The sequence below is a fragment of the Brassica oleracea genome, chromosome C3 (genome assembly GCF_000695525.1).
Source record: "Brassica oleracea var. oleracea cultivar TO1000 chromosome C3, BOL, whole genome shotgun sequence".
NCBI classification, from domain to species: domain Eukaryota; kingdom Viridiplantae; phylum Streptophyta; class Magnoliopsida; order Brassicales; family Brassicaceae; genus Brassica; species Brassica oleracea.
This window is the reverse complement of record NC_027750.1, coordinates 18,584,482-18,596,886: the sequence shown is the minus strand read 5'-3', so window position 1 is coordinate 18,596,886 and position 12,405 is coordinate 18,584,482. Positions and strand designations below refer to the sequence as shown.

Sequence of the window (12,405 nt, the reverse complement as noted above, 5' to 3'; positions counted from 1 at the left end):
TTACCCGGAACCGATCCGAATACCCGAAATCCCAGGCCTAGATACGCCCACCCCACTACTTTCTTATTTCTTCTTATAATGGAAAACGCTCTCTTTTATTTAGTTTACAAAAAAAGTGCTCTCTTTTATTGTATACAAGCATCCAATTCGACAAGAAAACATGCGAGATAGCGTGGTCAGTAAAAAAAGCAATGCTCTCTGACATTTTATTTGTTTAGTTCATCAAGAAAACTTACCACCTTTCCGTTCGTAACATAATTTTACCAGAATCCCACATATTATTCAGTTTATCATTAGCGGGTAAAATAACTGTGTAACTAAAAGTAAACATATGATAAACACAGTCTATGTTGTCACGGTCAAAGCTCTGCAACAAAAGAGAAAGAAGAGTTTAATCTAAAATGAAGAAATAAGTCTCAAAACAGAGAAGGAAGAAAAAAAGCTGAAGAAACTTGATTTTCATGGCTGTGGTTAGAGCTCATAATCAATATCCGCGCGTCTTATCTCTAGTTAGCCACTAAAATCTTAACCTAAATATAAGATTAACCTTATTATAATTTATTATTGTAATAATCTGTATTTGGATCAATATTTTCACTAAGAATTAGAAAACATGGTTATAATATTAGTCATTAAATTATAAACTAAATATATGATAAACCTAATTATGATATTACCAGTAGAATTTGTTACTCTCTCTGTTTTAATATGTAAGTAATTTTAATTAAAAGTGTTAATAATAAGAAAATTGTTACTTTTGAAAACTAGTATTTAATACATAATTCAACCAATAAAAGGCATGAATTATTGGATTGGTTACATAAGATGTTAAAAATTCAATGATTTCATACGGCATAATCACTAAAGAACACACCTGACTAAAGTTATTTGTATATTCAATCTATATGACTTGTAAATATTTATCCGTTATGTTACTGAATCAAAAAAATAAAAACCGTGGATAATGAAAACTATAATCCCCTTATATATTATTTTGAGAAACATTACAATATTTTAGCTATGACACGTGTTATCACTATAATGCTTTTCAAAGTCTCTAGAAAATATGTTGGTCCATATAACCATATATTATATTTTCATTATACTAATCATAAATTAATTAAAATTCTACAATTACTATTTTTCACTCTTTCTTTAAATAAAAGCTACGGAATTACCTAATATGATTAATATATATATGATTAATATATATTGATAATTAATAGTTTTAACAATAAATATTTGATAACAATTTGAGTATCCTCCATCATTTTTATTTAATTTTATATTATTAAAATAAACTAAACAATCAAATTAATCATAAAATTAAAATTTAGATTTTTTCGTGTATGTTATATTTTGGATTTTTCAAAACGAATATAAATTAGTGAAACTGTTAAAAGTCTCAAGTTAAAAAAATATAATCGATGGTTTAACATCTAATCTATTAAATTAGAGTCATATTTGAAATTTACTATGACATGCTTTAAATTTGGACTTATTGAACATGTTGTGACTAAATATATACACACTTATTTTTATGATTTCATAAATGTCATTTTTATCTTCTTAACACATCTTTACCTAATTATTAGATTAGACACATCTATTAACCAGTTTTCCCAATCATGAAATTTAACCTATCGTTGCCACACAATCGAAGTCTCAACAGCATATCAAAGCCGTCAACGAATCCAAGAGTTTTGACTTTAATCTCGAAATTGACTCATATCATCATAAACTTCATGAGGTGCTCTCATGTTGATGACTGAACCAAGTAGGCAAGTATAAACTGAATCTAGGCAAACAATTTCTCTACCAATCGTGTATACCATATGATCATACCTAGCCATGCTTTCTCTTTACAGTTATACCTCGGTAGAACGAAGAATCACAAAATGGGATTTGGCCTTAGATCAGCGTTGGGATTGTATCACTGATCTTCATTGCCTTTGGGATCTTTATCTGGTGGAGAGAAAGACAAAACCAAACGACATTCTTTGATGTTAAAGGTTTGAGATATTTCTCAGTTTCTTACTTGCATACAATACAACATTCTTAGAAGATTCATTTGAAAGAAACTTATGTTGTGTAATGGCTTATCAGATGGGCATCATCATGAAGAAGCTTCACTTGGAAACCGCAGGATATTTGGTTTCAGGAGCTTTAGTTCGTGACAAATAACTTCAGCAGTAAAAAACAGTTGGAAAAAAGAGGCTATCGAAATGTGAAATGTATACAAAGGAATACTTGGAGACAGACAGTACGGTGGTTGCAGTGAAAAGTCTTAAAGATGGCAATGTACTAGGAGGGGAGATTCAGTTTTAGTTAGAAGCCGAATTGATCAGTTTAGCTGTTCATTGTAACCTCTTAAGACTCTGCATCACACAAACTGAGAAGCTTTTGGTTTATCCTTACATGTCTAATGCAAGCGTACGTCGAGTCTAGAATGAAAGCCAAACCGTTCTTGATTAGAGCATTAGAAAGATAGTGATATGAGCTGCAAGAGGGCTTGTGTATTTCCAAGAGCATTGTGATGAGAAGATTATTAACTGTAACGTGAAAGCAGCAAATATATGATTTATGACTTTTGACTACTGTGAAACTATGGTTGGCGATTTCGCTTTGGCAAAACTCTTGGATCACCAAGATTCTCATATCAAAAACGCAGTTAGGGGCACAGTGGGTCACATTGTTCCTGATCAATCCCTTGAGAAAACCGATGTTTTCAGGTTTGGGATTCTTCTTCTTGAGCCTTGACGGCGGAAAGAGCTCTTTAGTTTGGTAAAGCGTCTTACCATAAAGGTGCTATGCTTGACTGGGTTAAAAAGATACATCAAGAGAAGAAAATTGAGGTGTTTGTGGGTAAAAAAATTGCTCAAGAAGAAGCTATGATGAGATTGAGTTAGAAGATATGGTGAGAGTAGTTTTATTGTGCACACAGTTTTTTCTTGGACATAGACCAAAAAATGTCAAAAGTTCAAGTGCTCCCAGAAAATGGACTTCCTGAGAGATGGGGAGCTTCTTAAAAGATCAGACATTGTTTCAGAATGTAGCAACATGATCAATGAGTTTTTGTCATCTTCAGACATATACTCTGATCTTGACTTGACTTTACTTGTGCAAGCAATGTAGCTACTGTATAATACATATAATATAAGTTTTTTTTGGTTGGTAATGTTGTCTCTATAATTGTATAGGCTAAATTATTATGTAAGAAGTTTTGATTTATTTTATTGAAGAATTAGGGTCATAGTTGTTTTCTTGAATTTCATAGTTTAGCGTTTGGGAATTTCAAGTTTGAGAATAGTATACAACTTATTATATTTATATCATAAAAAAAATCAATTAAAGTACCACATACGCATTAGATTTTTGACTATTGGGTTGGGTACGTGTACAATTGTTTTGTCATTCTTTTCAACCTTCCAACCCACATAGTTAAATTCTACTTTGCCAAATTCCTATACTTTTAAGACCATTCAAGTAACTGTGTTTTTCTAAATAATGAAATTAGCAGATATTTTCTAATTTGATATATAACATTGAGATATACTGATTTTCTAAACTTATTTAAAATATAAAGACATTCATTAAGAAAAAAATTAAAAAAAACCCAGAAAATATAACCAAAAACATAGCTACATAATTCATAATGAAGATCAAAAATTTCATATCCTTGCCACGATCTACGCGCTCGAATTGACCTCAAACTTTTGTTTTTTGATTAACCTGGGGGTATTCCAGGCCAATGGAGAGGCCCAGACTAATCTCCAAGGGGAGGTGCAGCCCACGGATAGACCCTCTCTCCGGGTATTCAAAGGGGCCATAAAGCATAGGCCCATATCCGTGTTAGGTGACCAGGATAATTGTGACTTAGTTTCGCGCAGCAGGTGGATCGAACCTGAAACGTGTTGGCGTCTCAGTCCCGTCTCCTTACCACTCGACCACAATCACCCGGTCGACCTCAAACTTTTGTTGGGTTTTAACATTTTTATTTGAACCAAATCAACAACCAAAATAACAAAACCCAAACTAAACCAAAATTCATAAATAACCGAATTATTACTATATTTTGTGAACCGAAATCTATAACCGGATCGGAACCAAACTAAAAATAAAAAAATACAATATGGACACGAATCAAAATTATAAATTATCATAAAAATATAAAATTTAATTTAATTATAAATATAAATAATCCCGTGCGGTTTGCGCGGGTCACAATCTAGTTTTTATTATAACAAGATACACATGGTCTTAAACCAAGTGAGTAAAAATTCTCATTTACTAAATATTAAAAATAATATATCTATATATATTAATCTATATACCATATAAGAATACATAAATATTTAAATTTCAAAATTTGCAATGAATTTTCAAAAACATTTATAATTTTAAACTTATTAAATGTCTCACATTGAAATTTTTTATCAACGATTTAAAAATTTTATTATAAAAAGATACAATGGATCATAAAACCATATAATTATGAAATCTCATTTAATAGATAGACATATTAAAATATACTATATATCTATGTTAATATCATTTAAATTTAATCGTATACAAAATCGATAAATGTGATTGTTTATATTTACTTACCATAAAATAATAGTAAATAAACAAGAATGGTTTATTTGATTTATGTGTTTGCACCAATATAATTATATACTTCATATTTAATATTTTCTCAGTTATTCAATATATATCTATTAATTGTTATTATATAACATGTAAAAGAACGTAAACAGATTAATAGTATATAAAGTAATTTGTATATACAATATTTATTCCACTCAAGGCGCGGTTAAGTAGTTATTATTCAGCATGTATATATTTGTTAACTATTATTAAAATGCAAAAAATATGTATAGTAGAATACTTAATGTTTATAATCACGAGATATAATTGTTTTCATAAATTCATCCCCAAATGATGCGGGTTATCACCTAGTGTGATATTATACATGGCCACCAGGTTGATACTCAACTCGCAGATCCGATCCAACAGAGTCCATCGGTCCTCTTCAACAAGAACAAAGCTTTATTGTACAACAGATAAAACGTAGCATATCATGCTGCTTAGACTTATCTTCTCCATATGGTTGCAGAGCTCTCGGATACAGTCGTTGTTTTCTAGCAGGCTGAGCGTGGTACTCGTTCTGTTTTGGTTGCACACGATCACCCAGCACGTGACAGCAGGTACTGCTTTCCATTTTTACTACGGCTGCATTGTGATTGCGTAGTCCCTTTGGCTCTTTCATTTTGATCACTTCTTTCATTTCTTTCTTTAGACCGGTGTAGAATTTACTTATCAAGTTAGGTTCATCAATTCCCTTCACTTGAGTAATCAATTCTTCAAACTCTCTGACATATTGGCGCACCGAACCAGTCTGGCGTAATGAACAGAGCTTGTTACGTGGTTCATTGTCAATCGACTCCGCAAAACGTTCCAACATCCTCTGTTTGAAGTGAAACCAGCTCTCGAAACGCTCCTCCTCTGACTCCCAAAGATACCAGTTCAGCACTTCCCCTGTCAAACTCAGAGAAACAAACTCCAATTTCTCTTGATCACTGTACTGAGATGCTCTAAAGTATCATTCCACATTACGGATCCATCTATACGGCAACAAACCATCAAAAGTAGGCAGCTCAATCTTTTTCAACAAGCTCGCACGACTAACAAACATATCCGAATTTCTCCGATAACCTAACGATAGATCCTCCGATTCGTTTACAGAATCTCGTACCCGAGGTTCCGAAGTACCGGCGATATCTTTGCCATGAGGTTTTGTAGGTATCGTATTTGACTCGATCCTCTCAATCGTGGCGGCGATCTTCTCCAACTGAAACTCGACGGAGCTCAAACGCGTCTCTACAGATCCGATTCGCTCATCGGACTGTGTGTTAGTTTCCATAAGCTTCTTCCATCCGTCGTAGATAATTTTGACAGTCTTCTCTGTCGCCTCCGCGGATCTCTCAAGAAACTCCATTCTTCCATCAGATTCTTCAATCAAAGCCATCGCAAGAACGCTCACCGCAACAATTGATAGACTTTTAACTTTCACAACTTCTTGTAATCTCAATCACAACTCCGATATCATGAATCAATGAAATGAGGATTTACACTTTGTCTTCTAGAAATCAATTGAGAGACGATGGCTTAACCCAATCGTTCTCTCCTCAAGACTCTCGTCTCAATGTCTACAATACAAAGCTGAGCTCCAATGAACTCCTCTACGCATTATTTAAGAGCTTCAACAACCATAACAGCAAACCCTCTCGACGAGTCGGAGTCTCTCTTCCTTTCAATATTCTTTCGAAATCGCCACGTCATTCGTTTCCCCTGCCTGAGACCATGATTAACCACAATCTCTTAACTAGGGTTTTTAGCTTCGGTTAAGATAAGGTTCTTAGCTTTAACTAAGAAAAGCTAAGAATCGTCTATTAAATAAGAGATATAAGAGTTGTCTCTTAGCCGAAAAGTGTTAAAAAAAACAAAAAATTGTCAAATCATGAGTTAAGAACCACGACTAAAAGATCGGGGTTAATCATGCCCTGAGTCTCTTCTTCTTTATTCTTCTTCCTTCTCAAGTAACGATATTGAGGCTTTTCATTTTCCTCCCTATCACTCATGTCTGGTCTACTATTCTTCCACTTGTATAGGTGGTATTCCTCTCAATGATGTACTTGTTTGTCCATCAATGTAGAAATTTTTATTGTGTATCTCAAAACTCTGTAATTATCTAGATGGAGTGTTCTTTCATGCTATTTTTATAGGTTTTTAGGAAAATATAATATTTAATTTTTGTAAAAATATGATTTCACGAGTATGTAGAAAAATGTAAATTACGGTTTTAGCCGAAAACCGGCTTTCGGAGACTAAAAACGGATTTTCTGTTTTGGCCTAGGGTCCATGATGGGAAACTTTCTTCAGAGGCTCTCAGTGAAGCCTCCGGGCATGGAGTTGTGCAAGTTGGAACTACACACATTACACACAATGAAATTGCTGTGAAATCAATGCGAAGGAGGGATAAGGCCATAAGGGTTTCCCTCCTGAACACTCTCTGTGAAGCCTAAGTTATATTTGCATTACTAGAATAGTGATTGAGGAAGCGTGAGAATATCAGATGTTAACAAAAATTCAAAAGATATCGAAAGATTCATCTGTGCGTCTACAATGAGCTCAATGTGTTGCAAGAAGAGTTTCTTTAATTTTTTCTAGAAAGCAGATTAATTAACACTCATACGAATATAAACAAAGGAAAATGAAAAGGCAACATAGTCATGGCGTTTGAAAAGTACAGATTCTTAGGTTTTGGAAATTTTGAACGTGTCAATACAGCTCTCAGTTGCAAGTGCTCTGTCCCAAAACTTTTCATAATACTCAGCATACGTAAAGCTTCTGTAAATAGCTGGAGAATCTTCTTCCTCATTGATCAGCTCTTGTTGTGGGCCAACCACGGCATCAAAAGAAGGACAGTAGAAGGTCGGTATCGATATCCGCTCCTTGTCGCTGTTCACAACAGCTCTGTGTAGCACACTTTTGTATTTGTCATTGCTAATAACCTGAGAGGAGAAATAACCACATAAACTTAGCACAAAGAGAGTAAAGGAACATAAGAAATATTTCGATTTGTTTTCTGCTAAGTACCTGCATTTGGTCACCCATGTTGACAATAAAAGTGTTGGGAATAGGATGAACAGCGATCCATTTACCATCTTTAAAGACCTGTAAACCAGAGACTTCGTCTTGAAGAAGGACAGTGATCAAGTTTGGATCTTTATGTCCGGGTAGTCCGAACGTTAGATCGGGTTGAGGACATGGAGGATAGTAGTTTAAGGCCATGTGTTGACCGTGTTTGCCTAATGTATTGCTTACACGGTCTTTCTCAAGGCCTAAGCTTTCTGAGATTGCCTCAAGAAGTATCAAGACCAAGGCTCTAACGCTTGTAGCGTATTCGGCTGTGATTTCTCTGAATGAGACGGGATGTGAGGGCCATTCGTTGATAAAATCTTCGATGGGAAGGCAATGGAGTCGGAGGAAGTCTCTCCAGTTAGAGACTTTCTCTGAGCCGACGTTGAAACTTGTGGAGAGTCTCGTCGTCTTTTTTGTATCCGCAGAGTAATGCTTCACTCTTTCGCTCTCTGGTTGATGGAAAAACTCTCTGGCCACAGTCATCATTCTTTCGATTGTTTTTTCTGGTACTCCATGGTTCTTGATCTTGCAAAAAAGGAAACAATAACATTTTAATCCAACGAAATATATAGAGGTAACTGGGATAAGGATCTGTTTCGTCCGAGGTCAACATGGGTTAGACCATATAGAAATTGGACATGTCTAAATTCTTTAAAATTTACGGTCTAGCCAATTTTCATGAGAATTATATGTTCCGATTGAAATATAATTTTCTGTTTGGCTCGGATACGAGGATTATGTTTTTCAGTCCTATTTTTCGGATCGAGTTCGATTTGTTCCGATTCGGGTTTCTTTTTGCCCAGCCCTAATTTGACAACTCTGGAAACAGAGTTAGAACACAATTTGTCTCGTATTACAACAAGAGAGACGATAGTGTCATGCAATAAAAGAGAGAACAAAAGTGTGTTGCGTTAAAACAGTATAAACTCATGAGAAATAAAGTCCAGAGAGTAGAGTAAATTCTAGTAAAAATGCGAGTGTTATGCAAATTTGCAATGAAATGTTCATTGCAATATAGCAGAGTAAACTCGAGAGAAACACAGGGAGCCTTGCATTAGAGCAGTATATGAGTCAAACAGAGCAAATCTGGAACGAGGTTGAAAGTGAAATAATTGAGTTACCTGGAAGAAGCTATAAGATGAGCATGCATGAGCAAATTGGTGGATAATATTAGCTCGACTAGGTCCATAAAGTTCCTGGAGATCGATAAGAGGGATGGAATCGCCGAAAATGTCAACATCAGAAATATTTGGGCGGTCAGAGATTTGTCGGATATAGCTTGAAGGGACGCGATCCACGGAGGAGGCGATATCGGACACGAGGAGCTTGGATGTTGTAGAAGTTTGCATGACTGGCGTAAGTGATTGCGTCAAGATGTGAAATCTGAATTGAGAGATAGAGATAGAGATATGTTTTCATATGTAAATCCCACATGTCATATATATAGGAGAATCTAAAGGACATGCACCGCATGTTGTTTGACACGTCGCGGTTATATGTATTTATTTACTTTGTGAGATGTTCAACATTTTCAAGTTTGAAACTATCTAAACTATTACTCCATGCGTTTCGTATTAAAAGTCGTTATAGATAAAACTTTTTGTTACAAAATAAATATCGTTTTAGCATTTTAATGCATAATTTATTAATTTTATTTTTCAGTTTATTTTTCTATTGGTTGAAATATAGTTATATGTATGGATAATGATGTTATTATATAAAAAATATGCAAAATTAAATATTTTCTTAATCTGTGTGCACAAATCTAAAGTGACACTTAATATGAAACCGAGAGAGTAAAAGAGGAGTACCCATTTAAATTATCATTTAGTTTTGCAAGTTATTTACACTAGAATTCCACTGAAATTATAAATAATCATTTCCTAAATTAATGTTGTTTTTCCGATTAATAAATACATTTTCCTAATTTTAATTTAACCAACAAAAACGGCAACAATGAAAAAAAATCGGTAATATTGTGGCATCAATTAACTATAATCTCCAGTTTTCTTTTAATATAACCTATAAAAAATATATTTGTTCTTCTTCACCTATAGCTAATCCACTTGTATAGTAAGCTATGGAGAATTACCATTAATTTTTATTTTACTAATATAGATAGACAAATATGAAAAATTAACAAATGAAAAAATAGAGGTTTAGGTTTTTGTTTTTATTTAACTAAAATTCAAACCAATTATTGAATTACTATATTTCATAAGTTTGTATTAATTTCGTTACTATTGACCAAAAATCAATTTACTATTTACTAAATTATCTACCTTTTATAAACAAACAAAATGATTTGTTTTTTTTTTGTTATTCTTACCCCCAAAAATCAATTTACTTATTTGTTTTGTTATTATTAGCCCCAATTTGATTGTTCTACCTTTTTTTAACAAATAATAAATAAATTCAAAGTCAAAACAATAATATTTTTCTAAGTCTATCCATACGTAATCAATGAGAAATATTCGATATTGCTATAAGATATATAAACTGAATCACCTAATTTGTTTGAACATGATAATTCTTTCTCCCTTGACTTGCTCTCCAATCTACAATAGTTGTAGGAATTAAGTGTAAAAAAAAAAATCCGAATTTTTTTCCCAATTACACCAAATAATTGGCTCACCAAATATCTATATCAAATATTGTGAATCGTTAGAATCCAAACTATTGCCTAAATTTTTGCTAACCATAATATGTTATACACCCAATATATTGTGCAACTTAATTCACGTAGTTAGCGGATATTCTCTTGGCCAAGAGTTTTAGTTCGCCATTATATATAGTTTCATTTCCAAAGGCCTTTCAATATCAACTTATGTCACAAAGACAAACCACCATGTCAACAAATAAAAGTTTTACATTGTTCACAAGGTTAAACCTTACAAAAACGGATTGCGTGTGCAAGTTAAACTCATTCACTCGCCGAAACAAAACCCATGTACTCCTGACGAGACACTTGAAATAGTCTTTATGAAACAGTAAGTTCTATGGCCGTTAAATTTTTGTATGATTTTCATAATTATGGTTTCTAATATGCTTTCAAATGTTTTCAGGATGGTAAAATACATGCATTATGCACAAAAACTCGCATATTTCGGACACAACGTAACCTTCCTATTGGAGAGTGGCTGGAAAAAGTAAAGCCCAGTATTGAATTTATAATAATCAGTGATCAGATGATTAACGAATTTCATGGTTGTTTTGTGTATTGATTAACATCGACTTCATCGAAGAAGATAGAGAGATAGCGAAGGGGATTCACCGACAAATAAAAAACAAAACAGAGATAGAAGTGGTTGTTAGCATGTTACAAAAACACGATTTGTTATGAGCTTTTCCTGAAAAAATAAGTTATAAATAGACTTTGAACTAATGGGCCTCTAACAATTATTGGTTTTACAAAATTGTTGAATGGAATGTACTGAAACTAAAGCTCATTATTAATTTCTTTATCAGATAAATTAAATTGAGTTTTTCGTTTTATTTTTTTTTATATTTAACCATTTATTGGTTATATGTTACAAATTCTAAATAAGTTGAATAATCAATTTATTTTCATACAAATTATATAACTAATGATTCACAAAAATTATTTTATATATATATATTAAACATAAGTCTAATTAAATAAATGTTGGATTTATTTATATGATACCCAATATTGGTGATACAACTCATGGTAAAACAAGAAAAAAAAATATTTTATGCAATTTTTAAATTGTTATCTTTCATCATTTATGTTATATTACAAAAACTATGTAATAAAATATAACATTTAGTACAAACACAAATAAATTACTAAAAATAAATATCAGCAAGGCCTAGTTACGTTTTATTTACGGAGAGGAGTGATTGTTTAGGACACAGAAGATTTCAACAAATCAAAAGGAGAATGATATCAAAAACTAAAGAAAAGAAAAACTAGTCAAAAACAAGGGCAAAAAATTAATATAGAAAATGTATCATCCAATTCCAATGTATATTTTTTTGGGGGGGGGGTTATTGGGCAAAGAATTCTAGAAGAGTTATTAAATTTTGAGATTTCATTCTTATTGGTCTGTGAATTTTTAAAATCTAAATAGAATCCATTGTTATTGGAGTGATGATTTTTAAATTCCACACAAAATTCTTTGTTATTGGAAAAATTTAGTTTTCATTTATTTTAAGATTCTATTTAAATCTATTATTACTGGGAAGTAAATTTTCTTTGTTTTTACTCATAGTACTCAACTTTGAGAATATCATCTATACCCATAAGGATACTCACATACAAAAACTCAAATTGAAGAAAGAAATAATATACAAATCACAATTTTGACATAATACAGTTCACAACTTAAAAAAATAGAAAAAAATATTAAAATTTTAAAATAAAAATTGTAAATATAGTTTTAAAAAGCACTTTCGTATATTTTAATTAAACATTTCAAAAATAATAATTCAATTTTTTTTTACAAAAATTCAAATTTAAAACATATATTTCGAAATTATATAATTTTTTATTTATTATTTATATATCTATAAAGTAAAAAGTAGAAATTAATTTTTTTGGTCATTTTATTTCTTGAGATCTTTTTTGTGACAAAAACTTTTTTAAAAGTTGTTTAAGAATGAAAATCTATGTAAAAGTATTTGATAAAATTTGTTAAATCTAGTTAACTTGTAAAATCCTCTCAACTATTAAAATCA

At 32.1% G+C, this 12,405-nt stretch overlaps 1 protein-coding gene and 1 pseudogene across 1 annotated transcript; one reads left to right on the top strand and one right to left on the bottom strand.

Annotated features, from left to right (window-relative positions):
- The first annotated feature begins 1,835 nt into the window (after positions 1-1,835).
- On the top strand, positions 1,836-3,135 carry LOC106330030 (annotated as a pseudogene).
- A 4,108-nt stretch (positions 3,136-7,243) lies between these two features.
- LOC106333273 (hyoscyamine 6-dioxygenase-like) lies at positions 7,244-9,092 on the bottom strand. The gene is made up of 3 exons (XM_013771742.1): positions 8,826-9,092; positions 7,660-8,229; positions 7,244-7,574 (listed from the first exon to the last, which is right to left on the bottom strand). Exons 1-3 carry the CDS (start codon positions 9,051-9,053, stop codon positions 7,317-7,319), a joined length of 1,056 nt encoding a protein of 351 aa, XP_013627196.1. The 5' UTR covers positions 9,054-9,092; the 3' UTR covers positions 7,244-7,316.
- Positions 9,093-12,405: the final 3,313 nt, after the last annotated feature.

Bases quoted from the DNA above. Each gene is read 5' to 3' on its own strand.
- LOC106333273 (XM_013771742.1), bottom strand. From the start codon at position 9,053: ATGCAAACTTCTACAACATCCAAGCTCCTCGTGTCCGATATCGCCTCC. The intron at 8,230-8,825 runs GTAACTCAATTA...CTTTTTTGCAAG, and splicing joins CATCTTATAGCTTCTTCCAG to ATCAAGAACCATGGAGTACC. The intron at 7,575-7,659 runs GTACTTAGCAGA...TTCTCCTCTCAG, and splicing joins ACATGGGTGACCAAATGCAG to GTTATTAGCAATGACAAATA.